The following is an 18,261-nucleotide window of genomic DNA, read 5'->3' as shown; positions in this document are numbered from 1 at the left end:
TTCAGACTTCCTCAAAGACTGCTCTCCAAGCATCGCACAGCACTCTTTGTACTTGCATAATGTAGCCTTTTGGTAGGTAGTGCCCTGGGCCTTAGCGGGAATTTCTTCTGAGTGGCCAGTTTTTCCTCTTGTTGAGCGTCTCCTACCATTCAGGACTGCATAAGGATATCTGGGACAGTCAGGGGAAAGCTAAAGATGCTTTGTTTTTTTTCAATTCCTACTACTCATCCCTTAACCATTTTTTCCCCTGAAGTGTGACTTCTTTTCCTGAGTGTTATTGAGTGAGCCCCTGTGCAATTGACACTGATTTGTTTTTCTTTCAATCTAATCACACTACACTTTGTCTAGCAAGGGCAAGCCTAGTTTCTTTCTTTCCTTTTCTGAGACAGTGCCTTGCTCTGTCACCTGGGCTGCAGTGCAGTGGCATGAACTTGGCTCACTGCAGCCTCAACTTCCCAGGCTTAAGCGATCCTTCCCACCACAGCCTTCTGAGTGGCTGGGACTACAGGAGCGTGTCCCCACACGTGGCTAATTTTTAAACTTTTTTTTTTTTTTTTTGCAGATATGAGGTCTCACTATGTTGCCCAGGCTGGTCTTGAACTCCTGGGCCCAAGCAATCCTGCTTGGGCCTCCCAGAGTTCTGGGATTACAGGTGAAAGCCATTGTACCTGGCCCCTTTTGACTTAGTTGGCTGAACTGATGACATGCTTTCACCAAACTATTTCTATCATGTTTACATATCCTTCTGCATTGAGATTAGCACAGTACCTCCTTGCAGCTTCCCCATTACGTAAGGAAATGGTATGTACTCATGGTTCTCTTGCTGTAGTTCTTTGCAGCTTTTCCCATAAGTATTTTCCATGGGGGTAGGGGGAGCGTTCTGCCTATTCTGTGCCTGAAGGTCCCTGTGAGTTCTTTTTTCCCCTCTCATCCCCATGTGGGTTTTTGGTTTTAAAGTGCCCCCTGAATTCTGAGAGTTATTTTGCATTTATCTTACACTGGTCCCTCTGGCTTTTCACTTAACTTTTTAATCCTTCTCTGGCCTTGTCCCACCTTGCTCCCTCCTTTCTATAGCTGGCCCCTTGTAGCTGACTTCACTTGCCTCTTCTTCTTCAGCCACCCTTTAGCCACCTTCTATATTGTGAAAAGACAAAATTACAACAAAATTTAGTTATAGATCTAATTCATGAATTGGGGAACCTCCATTTTACAAAGTAGAATGAATGTTCCCACTGGGCATTAGCAGAACAGTGTATTTTGTAAGGTGGGAACCAGAAAACAATAGAAGAAAAAAACTAATCAGTTAACATGAGGTTACTTCAGGTTACTTTTTTTTTTTTTTTTTTGTCAGGGTTAAAGCAGAGAAGACTTTCTTATTAAGCTGATTCAGGTAGATTGGAGTCTCCTGTTTTCAGGAAAAACTGGTCCGTTTGGGGATCTATATGTTTCCTTAAAGTTTCAGTTTGATTATGAGACATTTAACTTGAGTGACTCTCTGTTGGTTTGGTCTGGCCTCTTGGGACCAAGTGCAGGAGCTCTGTCTAAAACAATGGCCTCTGATGTGATTAGGATCTTTGTCCCCACCACATCTCAAGTTGAATTGTAATCCCCAGTGTTGGAGACGGGGCCTAGTGAGAGGTAATTGGATCATGGGGATGGACTTCTCATGAATGGTTTAGCACCATCCTTCTGGTGCTGTTCTCATGATAGTGAGTGAATTATGAGATCTGGTTGTTTAAAAGTATGTGGCACCTCACGGCCTACCCTTGCTCTTGCTCTGCCATGTGAGATGCCTGCTCTCCCTTCACCTTCCACCACGGTTATAAGCTTCCTTTGCTGGATAAATTTGCATAACTAAAAAGGAGGCAAGTACTGATAGCCAAGACAATGGGAAAAAGACCTCAGAGGCATTTCAGAGACCTTAATGGCAGCCCCTCCCATCACAGGCCCAGAGACTTAGGAGGAAGAATAGTTTTGTGGGTCAAGCCAAAGGCCCTGCAGCCCTGGGCATCCTTAAGACATTGGTTCTCAAATCCAGGCTACTCTGGCTCCAGCCTTGGCACAAAGGGGCCCAGGTGTAGCTCGGATTCTAGCACCAGAGGGTTCAAACCGTAAGCCTTGGTGGCTTTCACATGGTATTAGGCCTACAGGGACACAGATTGCAAAAGAGGAAGCTTGGGGGCCTCTGCCTATATTTCAGAGGTTGTATGAAAATGCCTGGGTACCCAGGCAGAAGCCTGCTACAGGGGCGGAACCCTCACAGAGAACCTCTACGAGGGCAGTATGGAGGAGAAATGTAGGGTTGGAGCCCACACACAGAGTCTCCACCAGGGCCCTACCTGGTGGAGCAGTGAGAAGGAGGCCACCACCTTCTAGACCACAGAATAGTAGATCCACTGGTAGCTTGTACCCTGCACCTGAAAAACCTGGAGGCATTCACCTACAACCTGTGAGAGCAGCTGCAGGGTCTGAACAATGCAAAATCACAGGGGCAGAGATGCCGAAGGCCTTCAGAGTCCGCCCCTTACAGCAATGTACCCTGGATGTGGGACATGGAGTCAAAGGATGTTATTTACTTTGGAATTTTAAGTTTTAATGACTGCCCTGCTGGGTTTCGTACTTGCATGAAACCTATAGCTCCTTTCTTTTGGCAGCTTTCTCCCTTTTGGAATGGAAATGTTTACCCAATGCTTATAACCCCATTGTATCTTGGAAGTAACTAACTTGTTTTTGATTTTACAGGCTAGAAAGTAGAAGGAACTTACCTTGTTTCAGATGAGACTTTGGACTTTTGAGTTAATGCTGGAATGAGTTAAGACTTTCTGGGGACGATTGGGAAGACATGGTTGTATTTTCCAATGTGAGTAGGACATTAGATTTGGGGGACCGGGGCAGACTCATATAGTTTGGATCTGTCCCCACCAAACCTCATGTTTAATTATAATCTTCGGTGTTGGAGGTGGGGAGTGGTAGGAGGTGATTGGATGATGGGAGTGCATCTCTCATGAGTGGTTTAGTACCATCCTTCTGGTGCTGTTCTCATAATAGTGAGTGAGTTCTCATGAAATCTGGTCATTTGGAAGTGTATGGCTCCTTCCCCCCATTTTGCTCCTTCTCTCGCCGTGTGAATGCCTGCTCCCTCTTCACCTTCCACCATGATTGTGAGTTTCCTGAGGCCTCCCCAGAAGCTGAGTACATGCCAACATCATGCTTACTGTACAGCCTGCAGAACCATGAGCCAAATTATATATAATAAATTATGTATGTATAATAATATACATAATTTCTGATTTTGATTTTAAATATATCATATATATAATTTTTGGTTTTGGAATTATATATATATAATTATAAGTTATATAATATATATAATACTGCCTCCAGTAATTTTGTTAAAATATATGTATATCTATCTATATATCTAATTGTATTTATATGCCTCCAGGAAGGATGGATCTATGCTGGAAAATGAATGCCTTCCTAGCTTGTACATGAAAATAAGACCTCTTGGGATTGGAAAACAGTTTTAAGAATGACTTTGAAGGACAGAATCCTAGGGGCAGATGATCAAAAGAGATCTTTTTTCTTTGAAGCGTATGGATTAAAATGAAATATAACATGTAAAGCTCAATACTTGGTGTATAGTAACTTCTCTCTTTTGTTATTATAGTTGTTGTTGTTGTTTCTGTATTTAAGGGTGAACCTTGGAACCTAGCCCTGGAAAATAAGAGGATTAATGGGATGAATGTGGTTCTCATCCTTGACTGCATACTAGAATAACCTGGGGAACTTTTTCAGACTCTTGAGATCATTTATGTTAGAATATCTAGGGGTGAGACCCAAGAATCAGTATTTCTTGAAGTTCTCCAGTTCCAATATTCAGCTAAGCAGGAGAGCCATTGCACTAAATTTGTTGTTGTTTTTAAAAATAATTCCGGATCAATGGATTTTTCCATGTCCTTAATTTTTCTCAAATAAAAATTGTATTTAGATGAAGTTTGGATTAATTCAGTGGTTCTCAACAATGGCTACACAATAGATGGAGCTTAAAAAATTTAAATGCCTCACTTCAGACCAATTAAGTTAACCTTTGAGGGTAGAGCCTGAATATGTTTTTTTAAATCTCCCCTGGCATATAGCCCAGGTAGTACCACTGGTTTAACTGAAAGAAGGTTTGTGTTGTAAGGCTAAGTCACTGCAGAGTTTAATTGCTACAGCCATAACATAATTATTTAGTGGAACTCTGAAATGTGTGAGCATTTCTGGGTAACACTGTTCTGGAATAATTATCTCTTGTGGTTTACAAAGTGAAGTCAGACACATATTCATTTGGTGTTTGCAATAACCTCAGTGGCAGGCATGATTGGGAAATTGGCATAGTGCAGTGAAGTCAGTTCCCTGGTTTAACTGAAAGGAGGTTTGTGTTTGTGAGGCTAAGCCACGAATGTTATCTGTAGGTTTTGTGTAGATGTTATTTATCAAGTTGAGGAAATGCACCTCTGTTCCTAGTTTGTTGAGAGGTTTTTATCATTAATGGGGATTGGATTTTGTCAAATGCTTTTCTGCATCTAGTGGTATGACTCTGTGATTTTTTTCCTTTTTAGCTTGTTGATGTAATGGATTACATTAATTGATTTTTAAATGTTGAACCAACATTACATATCTGGAATAAATCCCACTTGGTTGTGGTGTATCATTATTATTTATTTATTTATTTATTTTGAGATGGAATCTCGCTGTGTCACCCAGGCTGGAGTGCGGTGGTGCGATCTCGGTTCACTGCAAGCTCCGCCTCCCGGGTTCACGCCATTCTCCTGCCTTAGCCTCCCCAGCAGCTGGGACTACAGGCGGCCACCACCATGCCCGGCTAATTTTTTGTATTTTTGGTAGAGACGGGGTTTCACTGTGTTAGCCAGGATGGTCTCGATCTCCTGACCTCGTGATCCATCTGCCTCGGCCTCCCAAAGTGCTGGGATTACAGGCGTGAGCCACCACGCCCGGCCTCATTATTTTTATACATTGTTGGATTCAATTTACTAATTGTTACGGGATGGATTGTGTCCCCCAAAAAGTTCATATGTTGAAGTCCTAACCTCCCATACCTCAGAATATGACTTTTTTTGAGATGGGGACTTTACAGAGGTAATCAAGTTAAAATGATGTCATTAGGGTGAGCCCTAACCCAATGTGACTGGGTTATAAGGAGAAATTTGGACACAGGCATGCATATTGGGAAGCTGATGTGAAAAGACAGAGGGAGAAGATGTCTATCTATAAGCCAAGGGGAAAGGACTGGATTAGATCCTTCCCTTACATCTTTCAGAAGAAATCGGTTCTGCTGACACCTTGATTCTGGTTGTCTGGACTTCAGAACTGTGAGGTAATAAATTTCTCTTGTTTAAGCTGCCCAGTTTCTGGTACTTTGTTATGGCAGCCCTACCTAACTAATACCCCATTATATTGTTGAGGATATTTGCATCTATATTCATGAAAAATATTAGTCTGTACTTTTCCTTTCTAGTAATGTATTTTCTGGTTTTGGAATTAGGGTAATGCTGGCCTTATAGAATGAGTTAGGAAGTATTCTCTCTGCTTCTATTTTGAAGAGATGGTAGATAATTGCTATAATTGTGTTCTTAATTGTTTGGTGAAATTCACCAGTGAAACCATCTGGACCTAAACCTTTCTGTTTTAGAAGATTACTAATTTTGGATTTTGTTTCTCTAATAGATATGGACCACTCAGATGATCTGTTTCTCCTTGTATGAGTTTTGGTAGACTGTGTCTTTTGATGTATTGGTCCATTTCACCTAGATTATCAAATTTGCAGACATATAGTTATTTATAATATTGTTTCATTATCCTTTTAATGTACATGGGATCAGTAGTGATGACCCCTCTTTCATTTCTGATGTTATTTGTGTCTTCACTCTCTTTCTCAGGTAGCCTGGCTAGCATCTTACCAATTTCTTGATCTTTTCAAAGAGCCAGCTTTGGGTTTTGTTGATTTTCTCTATTGATTTCCTGTTATCAATTTCATTGATTTCTACTCTGTAATATTTCAGAAGTTTACTTTGGATTAAATTTGCTCTTGTATTTTTTAGTTTTCTAAAGTAGAAGCTTAGATTATTGACTTTAGATTTTTCTTTGTTCTAATATATGCATTCAGTGCTATAGATGTTCTTCTAAGCACTGCTTTTGCTATATCCTTCAAATTTTTTTAAGGTGTGTTTTCTTTTACTTTGAAATGTTTTAAAAACATTTTTCTTGCAACTTGTTTGATCCATGTGTTATTTAGAACTGCGTTGTTACATTCACGTGTCAGGCTGGGCACAGTGGCTCATGCCTGAGACCCTAGCATTTTGGGAGGCCAAAGCAGGGGGATCGTTTGAGGCCAGAAGTTTGAGACCAGCCTGGGAAACATAGTAAGAACTCTTCTCTACAAAAAGTTAAAAAATTACCTTGGCATGGTGATCCATGCCTGTAATCCCAGCTACTTGGGAGGTTGAGATTGGAGGATCACTTGAGTCCAGTAGGTTGAGGCTGCAGTGAGCCATGATCGTATTAAAAAATATGTTCTTAGAGAACTGACCCCTCTATTTTTATATAATTCTTGTTGTTTTAGTCTGTTCAGGCTGCTATAACAAAAATACTATAGATTTAGTGTGTTAGTTGTTTCTCACATTGCTGTAAGGAACTACTTGAGACTGGGTAATTTATGAAGAAAAGAAGTTTAATTGACTCACAGATCCACAGACTGTACAAGAAGCATGGCTGGGAAGGACTCAGGAAATTTACAATCATGGCAGAAGATGAAGGGGAAGCAAGCACATCTTCACATGGCGGAATAGGAGAGAGAGAGAGCAAAAGGGGAAGTGCTACACACTTTTAAACAATGAGATCTCGTGAGAACTCACTGTCATGAGAACAGCAAGGGGGAAGTCTGTCCCCATGATCCAATTACTCTCACCAGGCCCTTCTTCCAACATTGGGGATTACAATTCGACATGATATTTGGGTGGGGACACAGAGCCAAACCATATCATTCCACCCTGGCCCGTCCCAAATCTTATGTCCTTCTCACATTTCAAAACACAATCATGCCTTTTTAACAGTTCCCCAGAGTCTTACTTCATTCTAGCATTAATTCAAAAGTTCAGGTCCAGAGTCTCATCTGAGATAAGACATATCTCGTGTACTTATGAGCCTGTAAAATAAAAAAAGCAAGTTAGTTGCTTCCAAGATACAATGGAGGTACAGGCTTTGGGTAAATACTCCCATTCCAAAGGAGATATACTCACCAAAACTAAGAGGCTGCAGTCTCCATGCAAGTTTGAAACCCAGCAGGGTAGTCATTAAATATTAAAGCTCCAATATAATCTCCTTTGACTCTATTTCTCACATCCAGGCCACAGTGATGCAAGGGGTGGATTCAGAAGACCTTGGGCATCTTTGCATTGTGGCTCTGCAGGGTACAGCCCCCTTGGCTGCTTTCACAGACTGGTGTAGAGTGCTTGCAGCTTTTGCAGGTGCACAGTGCAAGCTGTGGGTGGATCTACCATTCTAGGGTCTGGAGGATGGTGGCCTTCTTCTCACAGCTCCGCTAGGCAGTCCCCCAGTGGAGACTCTTTGTGAGGACTCCAATCCCACATTTCCCCTCCACACTACCCTAGTAGAGGTTCTTCATGAAGGCTCTGGCTCCACAGCAGACTTTTGCCTGGACATCCAGGCATCTCCATACATCCTCTGAAATCTAGGTGGAGGCTGCTAGGCCTTATCTCTTGCCCTCTGAGCACCTGCAGGCTTAACACCATGTGGAAGCTGCCAAGGCTTGCAGTCTCTGGAGCAGCATCCTGAGACATATCTGGGGTCCTTTTAGCCATGGATAGAGCTGGAGTGTCTGGGACACAGTAGTGTCCCCAGGTTGCACAGGGCAGCAGGGCCCTGGGCCCAGACCATAAAACCTTGATTCACTCCTGGGCCTCCGGACCTGTGATGGGAGGGGCTGCTGTGAAGGTCTCTGAAATGCCTTTGAGGTATTTTCTCCATTGTTTTGGCTATTAACATCTGGCTATTCTTCACTTATGCAAATTGCTGCATCCAGTTTGAATTCCTCCCCTGAAAATGGGTTTTCTTTTCTACCACATGACCAGGCTGCAAGTTTTCTAAGCTTTTATGCTGTGCTTCCCTTTTAAATATAAGTTAGAGTTTCAGATTATCTTTTTGCTCACATATATGAGAATATGCTATTAGAGGCAGCCAGAGCACATCTTCAACACTTTGCTGCTTAGAAATTTCTTCCTCTAGATACCCTCAATCATCACTCTCAAGTTCAGAGTTCCACAGATTCCTGGAGCAGGGGCACAATGCCGCTAGTCTCTTTGCTAAAGCATAGTAAGAGTGACTTTTACTCCAGTTCCCAATATGTTCTTCATCTCCATCTGAGACCACCTCAGCCTGGACTTTATTGTCCATATCACTATCAACATTTTGGTCACCATTCAACAACTCTAGAAAGTTCCAAACTTTTATCTTCCTGTCTTCTTGTGAGCCCTCCAAACTTTTCCACCCAAAGCCTATTACCCAGTTTCAAAGCTGCTTCCACATTTTCAGGTATCTTTTTAGCAATGTTCCTCTTTTGTGGTACCAATTTTCTGTATTAGTCTGTTCTTGCATTGCTAGAAGGAACTACCTGAGACTGGGTAATTTATGAAGAAAAGAGGTTTAATTGACTCACAGCTCTACAGGCTGTATGTACAGGAAGCATGGCTAGAGAAGCATCAGGAAACTTACAATCATGGTGGAAGCAAAGGGGAAGTAGGCACATGTTCACATGGTGGAACAGGAAAGAGTGAAGGGGAAGTGCTACACACTTTTAAACAACCAGATTGTGTGAGAACTCACTATCATGAGAACAGCAAGGGGGAAGTCCACCCTTACGATCCAGTCACCTCCCACCAGGCTGTCCTCCAACACCGAGAATTACAATTCAACATGAGATTTGGGTGGGGACACAGAGTCAAACCATATCACTCAGTGAAACAATAGAATTTATTGCTCACAGTTCTGGAGGATGTGAAGTCCAAGATAAGATGCATGCAGATTTGGTATCTGGTGAGGTCCTACTTCCTGGCTCATAGACAGTGGTCTTTTTGCTGCCTCCTCACATGGCAGAAGGGGCAAACAGGCTCCTTTAAGCCTCTTTCATAAGAGCACTAATCCCAGTTGTGAGCAGAGAACTCTCATGAGCTCATCACCACCTAAATACTCCACCTGTTAATACTATTGCATTGGCAGGAGTTAGATTTCAACATATGAATTTTTGAGGGACACCAGCATTCGGACTATTCCACCTCTCTTCATTCCTGATAACTTTCCTTGCTCTGAAGTCTTTTATGTCTTGTATTAATATATGTACTTCAACTTCTTCTTTTTTTTTTTTTTTTTAGAAACTGATGTTTATTTTCCATCAGCCATTTTTCCATGTTGCTTAAGAGCCTGTGCAAGAACAGCTTAAGACCATTCAGTGGTTGCTCCTACCCATTCAGTGGCCTGAGCAGTGGGAGCTGCAGACCAGTCTTCCGTGGCAGGCTGAGCACTCCAGTCTTCAGTAGGGAACTGCTGAATAGGCACAGAGGGCACCTGCACACCTTCAGACCAGTCTGCAACCTCAGGCTGAGTAGCAGTGAACTCAGGAGCTGGAGCAGTCCATTCACCCTGAAATACCTCCTTGGTCACTGCCTTTTCAGCAGCAGCCTGCTCTTCTTTTTCAATCTCTTCAGGATCTCTGTAGAAGTAGAGATCAGGCATGACCTCCCACGGGTGTTCACGGGAAATGGTGCCACGCATGTGCAGAACTTCCTGAGCCAGCATCCACCACATCAAACCCACTGAGTGAGCTCCCTTGTTATTGCATGGGATGGCAGTGTCCACATAGCGCAGAGGAGAATCTCTCTTACACAGAGCAATGGTAGGTAGGTTAACATAAGATGCCTCCGTGAGAGGCTGGTGGTCAGCCCTGGGGTCAGTAACCACAAGAAGCCGTGGCTCCCAGAAGGCTGCCTGAATCTGGTTAGTGAAGGTTCCAGGAGTGAAGTGGCCAGCAATTGGAGTGGCTCCAGTGGCAGCAGCAAATTTCAGCACAGCCCTCTGGCCAGTATTCCTGGAGGATATAACACTGACATCAGCAGGGTTTTCAGTGGCAATAATGGCACGAGCCACCAGCAGAAGCTTCTCCCAGGTCCTCTTCAGATTTATTATGTAGAGGCCATCACTTTTGCTTTTATAGATGTACTGTTCCATCTGGAAGTCAAGATTGGTGCCACCTAAGTGGGTTCCTGCTGCAAGGAACTTAAGGACATCCTCCTCCTTCATTTGCAGGACATCAAGGGGTCCGGACATTGTGAAAGTTTCCTTTTAAGTTATGACGGGAATCCAGAACAACGCCGTATGGACCCCTCTGTAGGTAGCGCGGAAAGGCTCAACTTCTTTTGATTAGTGTAAGCATGGTATATCTTTCTCCATTCCTTTACTTTTTTTTTTTTTTTTTCTTTCTATTGAGACAGTCTCTCTCTGTCACCCAGGGTGGAGTGCATTAGTGTGCTCTCAGCTCACTGTAGTCTCTGCCTCCCATGCTCAGGCAATCCTCCCACCTCCTCAGTCTCCTGATTAGATGGGACTACAGGCACCCACCACCATGCCTGGCTAATTTTTGTAGAGATGGGTTTTGCCGTGTTTCCCAGGCTGGTTTCAAACTCCTGGGCTCAAATGATCCTCCTGCCTTGGCCTCTCAAAGTGCTGGGATTACAAGTGTGAGCCACCACAGCTGGCCATTCCTTTACTTTTTTTTTTTTTGGATTAAAACAATAGAAATTTGATCCTTCACCGTTCAGGAGCCCAGGAGTCTGAAATTCACGTGTTGGCAGGGTTGCCCTCTCTCTCTGGAGGCTTTAAGGGAGAATCCTTCCTTATTGCCTCCTCCAGTTTCTGGTAGCTGTCAGAATTCCTGGTGGCTGTATCCATCGCTCCAATCTCTGCCTCCATTTCACATGGCCTTCTCTGTGTGCCGTCTCCTCTCTGTCTGTTATAAGGACACTTATCATTGGATTTACAGCCCGCCTTGGCAGTCCTGGATGATTTCATCTTAGATCCTTAACTTACTTACATCTGCAAAGACCCCTTTTCCAAATAGGGTCACATTCACAGGGTCCAGGTATTAGAAAAAAGACCTGTCTTTCAGGAGGCTGCCGTTCAACCCACTATAGGTGTTCAGCAACCTTTTCCACTTCTCTTTAACTACTTTCATTCCACGCTTGGCTGAGTATAATCCTTATTCTGTTTCCTAAATACTGATAGTACTTCCTTGACTGATTTGTGAGCACTAACTCTGTTGGTCCTTTAGGGTAAAGAGCGTGCTTAGGCATCTTTAATTCTATAACATTTGACACAGTACCTGGCATATAGTAGATTCTCAGTGAATGTTTGTTAAATGGATGGTTGTAGGGAGGGATCATGCCTTGTTTATTTCATTTTCCCTTAAAATGCCTAACTCCATACTTTGAAAATAGTAGATACTCAAGAATCTTGAATTAAAGAAAGAATACTTTGAATATTCAGTTCTAGCTGTCTCCCAGGGGAATCTTTCTGAAACCTGGACCTCTGGTTGCCCTAGTACTCTGCTCATGCACCTGTTTTGACATTGACCACAGGGTGTCTTTTGTTATGTTATGTTGAGTTGGGTTCATGTTTGCATTTCTTCAACAAATTATAAACTCCCAAGAGTTTATAAGTTATAACTTACAATGTCTCATATATTCTACTTTTATTTTGCATAGGATGTTTTAGCACAGAATCTGGTACATAGTAGGCATTCAAAAAAGTATTATTGAATTAAATCTAGCTTTAGTTGTTTGTATTTTTGCTGGTGTCTGACTCTGTGGTAGAGTGAACATCAAGATATCTGGCTGAAAGAAAACTTCCTGAGTCCATTTGGCTTTTTTTCTTTGAGCCCAGTGCTGTACCATCTTACTACAAGATCAGTATTCTTCAGATTCAGTTACTTTGGCAGGAAGTTCCCATTATTACTACCTGGTCTTCTAATCTGTCCCTGCCCAAATATAATGTGGTGTGCTTAGATTCGGGTATCTTGGCATCTTCCTCTAGCCTCCATGCCTTGACTACATTTTTGTTACTTTTCTCTTTTAGAGGGTGGGCCATAGGGGTGGAAGACTTTTTTCAGTTCCCTTTCTCTCCCCAAGCACACACGGTTAGTAAGTCTGTGGCAGTATAGTATAATGGCGTATTAGTTCATTCTCACACTGCTATAAAGAAATAACCGAAGACTGGGTAGTTTATAAAGAAAAGAGGTTTAATTGACTCATAGTTCTGCAAACTGTGCAAGTAGTATGGCTGAAGACGCCTCAGGAAATTTTCAATCGTGGCAGAAGGTGAAGGGGAAGCAGGCTTATTTTCACATGGCTGGAGCAGGAGAGAGAGAGAGAGAGGGATATACTACACACTTTTAAACAACCAGATCTCATGAGAACTCACTATCATGAGAACAGCCAGGGGGAAATCTGCTCTCATGATCCAATCACCTCCCACCAGGCCCCTCCTTTAACACTGTGGATTACAATTCAACATAGGATTTGGGAAGGGACACAAATCCAAACCATATCAAATGGTTAAGAGTTTGGGTTCTTGCTTCTCACTGCCTGCCTTTACCTCACCACTTAACCACCAATGTGGTCTTCGATAAGTTAATTTACCTCTCTGAGACCCAGTTTCCACATATATGAAATGGGATTAACAATATCATCTATCTTAAATAGTTATTATGAGGATTAAATGAGATAACACATGTAGAGTATAGCACAGTGTTTATCATCTCTCTTTGTTCCCACTTTTGGCTTGGACATACTCCCTAGATTGGTGTTATTGGTGTCTGTGGATTGATTGGCCCAGCCCTGTTAGAGTTATTTGTCTGACAGTGAAGTACTCTTTTCCTTTAAGTGCATACGTATGCATTTTAATTTGTCATTGAAAAACATTACAGAAATTGCACTCTTGACCATTTATCCCAGAGAAATGAAAACCTGTTTTCATGCGGAAACTTGTGCACTAATGTTCATAGCAGCTTTATTCATAATAGCCCAAAACTGGAAACTACCCATATGTCCCTTCAGTGAGTAAATGGTTAGATAACTTGTGATATGTCCATACAGTTGCAATACTGCTAATCAATGAAAAGAGGTAAACTATTGATATATGCAAACACCTGGATGAATCTTAAGAGAATTATGCTGGGTGAATAAGGCCAATCTCAAAAGGTTACATACTGAATGGTTCTGTTTGTATAATATTCTTTAAAAATTAATTGTAGCGATGAAGAACAGATTAGTGTTTGCCAAGGGTTCGATGGAGAAGGGATGGGTGTGACTTTAAAGAAATAGCAGAAGGGAGTTTTGTGGTATGTATGTATGTATCATGACTGTGGTGATTGTTACACAAAGCTGTACATGTGATATAATTGCATATAGCCATACACACACAATTTATAACTGTACATAGTATACATGTATAACTACATATATAACTGGTATAATCTGAGTAAGATCTGTGGATTGTACCAATATCATTTTCCTGGTTTGGATGGCTTACTATAGTTATTGTAAGATGTTAAATTTTGGGAGACTGGGCAAAAGGTCCTTAGGACCTTCCCGTAAATTTTTTTTTTTTTATAATTTCCTATGAATCTATAATTATTTCATAATAAAAAATAAGGTTTAAAAATCTTAACATTAAGGATTACACCAAATCCTGTCATTCTACATTTAGGCTACCGTTTTCATTCCATTATGTTCTCATTCAGTCTTTGTATGCATACCGACATTGTTTAACATATTTATAATAGTTTTACTTAACTTTTAAATTTATTATTATGTTAAGTATTTTTATACAGTTCTTGAAAGATTTTTAACAGCACCAAATTTCAGATCTAATTAATTTTTTGGACACTTAATATGTGAAAGGCACCTATCTAGAAACCTTAGTATTATATATCTACTTAATAGTCAATTTTAATATAATGTTCTTAAATTTACCAAATCCTTTCCCCTATTATTGGACGTATAGGTATTTCTAGTTTTCTCCTATTATTGGCAGAATCTCAGGGAATATTCTCATGTGTATAAATTTGATTTTCTGAGGATAAACTTCTAAGAGTAGGGATATTGGGTCAAAGGATACTGGTTCATACTTATATGTTCTTGACAGTTTTTCCATATTACTTTCTAAAAGTGATATAGCATTGCAATCAGCAATGTATAAGGATAGACTTCAGAGGATAAACTGCTAAGAATGGGGTATTGGGTCAAAGGATACTGGTTCATACTTACATGTTCTTGACAGTTTTTCCGTATTGCTTTCTAAAAGTGATATAGCATTGCAATCAGCAATGTATAAGCATAGCAGTTTTACCACAACCATGCAGTATTTGATGTTTTGCAAATTTAATACATATAAAATAGTAGCTCCATGTCATTTAAATTTAGCATTTCTGTCATTACTAGTGAAATTTAACTCATCACATTTTTATGTTCTCATATGTGAATTATCTGTTCATGTTCTTTGGCTCCTTCATCTGTTGAGCTTGTAATGCTTTTCTTATAAATGTAAATAAGGTATTTATACTTTAGAAGAATAATAAGGAGAATATTTTTGATATTGATTGATTTGTTAATTGATTGAGATAGGGTCTTGCTGTCTCACTTAGGCTGGTGTGGAGTGGCATGGTGCAATCACAGCCTCAAACTCCTGAGTTCAAGTGATCCTTCTGACTCAGCCGCCCAAGTAACTGGGATTACAGGCATGCACCACCATGTCTGGCTAATTATTTTTATTGTTTTTTGTAGAGACGAGTTCTTGCTATGTCACCCAGGATAGTGTTGAACTCCTGGGCTCAAGCAATCCTCCCACTTTGGCTTCCCAAAGTGCTGGGATTACAGGCTTGATCCACCATATCTGGTCTGTCTTGGATATTGAGGATCCCTAATTAGAGCACATTTACAGTTACAGTCATGCATCACTTTACCATGGGGATATGTTCTGAGAAGTGCTTCACTAGGCAATTTTGTCATTGTGTGAACAACATAGAGTGTAGTTACACAAACCTACTACACACCTAGGCTATATGGTATATAATCTATTGCTCCCACCATCATTGTATTTGTGGTACATCGTTGACTGAAATGTTGTTATGTGGTACTTGACTGTATAAAAGAAAGCATCAAGGCCTCAGTAGGTAAATGAATATCCTGTTCTTAAATGTCTTCAGGGAAAAAGCTGATGCCATTTTTGTGTTATCCCTTTTAGCTATATGTAATTTGCCTACATAATTTGTCACACCGATAGACTTTGGGCTAATGACTTGTGGATGTCAACAAGAGAATATATGAAATGAAAAGATCATTAGGCTGGCGACTTTATGTTCACAGGCATCTTGCCTTTCCTTTTTTTGTGTGTATGTAAATGAAAATCATGACACCTAAGGGTATGGACATACATGTTAATAGCATGAGTTCTGAACCACTCATTCACCTCTGAGTTAAAGAGGCCAACATCATACAACACCGTTTAAATATCTAAGATTGTTTCTCATGTTTCTGAAAAGAAAAGGTGGTATTTTAGTTTGTTTTGTTCTATTTTTCTAACCTCAGGTATATTGCATTGAGTTCATCACGTACTCCTCAATTCTTGGTACTTATCATCATTAGTCCATGAAAAGCTACCTCTCATTTTTATTTAATTAGCCTGTTTTTTCCCCATTCCACTCCCCCATCACAGGCAAGCATTCTAATATGATTAATGTGATTTGAATTAGAATGTGTCTTTCAAAACATGATAGTTGTTTTATACACATGAATTTTTAGTTTATATAGTGATGCCTTCTGTATGTCATTCTCTTTCTTACTTTTTTCACTGTCATATTTATTTTGCTGTATGTATGTCTAACCCATTGCTTCTAATAGCTGCATAATATCCCACCACATTTGACCTTCTGAATTGGCCTGTTATTACATTGCAATAAAGAAATACCTGAGACTGGATAATTTTTTTTAAGTTATACTTTAAGTTCTGGGGTACATGTGGACAATGTGCAGGTTTGTTACATAGGTATACATGTGCCATGTTGGTTTGCTACACCCATCAACTCGTCATTTACATTAGGTATTTTTCCTAATGCTATCCTTTCCCCTGCCCCCTACCCCATGACGGGCCCCCATGTGTGATGCTCCCTGCCCTGTGTCCAGGTGTTCACATTGTTCAATTGCCACCTGTGAGTGAGTACATGCAGTGTTTGGTTTTCTGTCCTTGTGATAGTTTGCTGAGAATGATGGTTTCCAGCTTCATCCATGTCCCTTCAAAGGACATGGACTCATCCTTTTTTTATGGCTGCATAGTATTCCATGGTGTATATGTGCCACATTTTCTTAATCCCATCTATCATTGATGGACATTTGGGTTAGTTCCAAGCTTTTGCTATTGTGAATAGTGCCGCAGTAAACACACGTGTGCATGTGTCTTTATAGTAGCATGATTTATAATCCTTTGAGTATATAGCGAGTAATGGGATTGCTGGGTCAAATGGTATTTCTAGTTCTAGATCCTTAAGGAATCGCCACACTGTCTTCCACAATGGTTGAACTAGTTTACACTCCCATCAACAGTGTAAAGGCATTCCTATTTCTCCATATCCTTTCCAGCATCTGTGGTTTCATGACTTTTTAGTGATTGCCGTTCTAACTGGTGTGACATGGTATCTCATTGTGGTTTTGATTTGCATTTCTCTGATGACCAGTGATGATGAGCATTTTTTCATGTGTCTGTTGGCTGCATAAATATCTTCTTTTGAGAAATGTCTGTTCATTCCCCTTGCCCACTTTATGATGGGGTTGCTTGTTTTTTTCTTGTAAATTTCTTTAAGTTCTTTGTAGATTCTGGATATTAGCCCTTTGTCAGATGAGTAGATTGCAAAAATTTTCTCCCATTCTGTAGGTTGCCTATTCACTCTGATGGTAGTTTCTTTTGCCATGCAGAAGCTCTTTAGTTTAATCAGGTCCCATTTGTCTATTTTGGCTTTTGTTGCCATTGCTTTTGGTGTTTTAGTCATGAAGTCCTTGCCCCTGCCTATATCCTAAGTGGTATTGCCTAGGTTTTCTTCTAGGGTTTGTATGGTTTTAGGTCTAACATTTAAGTCTTTAATCCATCTTGAATTAATTTTTATATAAGGTGTAAGGAAGGGATCCAGTTTCAGCTTTCTACGTATCCTTAGGCATTTTTCCCAGCACCATTTATTAAATAGGGAATTTCTTTCCCCATTGCTTGTTTTTGTTAGGTTTGTTAAAGATCAGACGGCTGTAGATGTGTGGTGTTATTTCTGAGGTCTCTGTTCTGTTTCTTTGGTCTATCTCTGTTTTGGTGTTAGTGCCATGCTGTTTTGGTTACTGTAGCCTTGTAGTATTGTTTGGAGTCTGGTAGCCTGATGCCTCCAGCTTTGTTCTTTCTGCCTCGGATTGTCTTGGCAATGCGGACTCTGTTTTGTTTCGATATGAACTTTAAAGTAGTTTTTTCCAATTCTGTGAAGAAAGTCATTGGTATCTTGATGGGGATGGCATTGAATCTGTAAGTTACTTTGGGCAGTATGGCCATTTTCACTATATTGATTCTATCCGTGAGCATGGAATGTTCTTCCATTTGTTTGTATCCTGTTTTATTTCGTTGACCAGTGGTTTGTACTTGTCCTTGAAGAGGTCCTTTACATCCCTTGCCTGATTGCCCTAGCCAGAACTTCCAACACTATGTTGAATAGGAGTGGTGAGAGAGGGCATCCCTGTCTTGTGCCAGTTTTCAAATAGGATGCTTCCAGTTTTTGCCCATTAAGTATGATATTGGCTGTCGGTTTGTCATAAATAGCTCTTATTATTTTGAGATACAACCCATCAATACCTAGTTTATTGAGAGTTTTTAGCATGAAGGACTGTTGAATTTTGTTGAAGGCCTTTTCTGCATCTATTGAGATAATCATGTGATTTTTGTCTGTTTATATGATGGATTATGTTTATTGATTTGCCTATGTTGAACAAGCCTTCCATCCCAGGGATGAAGCTGAATTGATAATGATGGATAAACTTTTTGATGTGCTGCTGGATTCGGTTTTCCAGTATTTTATTGAGGATTTTTGCATCGATGTTCATCAGGGAT

General features: G+C 40.7%; 2 protein-coding genes across 18 annotated transcripts in view; one reads left to right on the top strand and one right to left on the bottom strand.

The window, feature by feature from the left end:
* The window catches only part of MTMR8 (myotubularin related protein 8), a 111,437-nt gene that overhangs the window by 8,067 nt on the left and 85,109 nt on the right, over positions 1 to 18,261 (top strand). The window lies entirely within an intron of this gene.
* LOC123571398 (small ribosomal subunit protein uS2-like) lies at positions 9,477 to 10,480 on the bottom strand. The gene has a single exon (XM_045384443.2). The coding sequence runs from the start codon at positions 10,399 to 10,401 to the stop codon at positions 9,514 to 9,516; it is 888 nt and encodes a 295-aa protein (XP_045240378.1). The 5' UTR covers positions 10,402 to 10,480; the 3' UTR covers positions 9,477 to 9,513.

This window comes from Macaca fascicularis, chromosome X, assembly GCF_037993035.2.
Source record: "Macaca fascicularis isolate 582-1 chromosome X, T2T-MFA8v1.1".
NCBI classification, from domain to species: Eukaryota; Metazoa; Chordata; class Mammalia; order Primates; family Cercopithecidae; genus Macaca; species Macaca fascicularis.
Note: the sequence above shows the minus strand (reverse complement) of the source record. Positions and strands in the feature narration are given on the sequence as shown.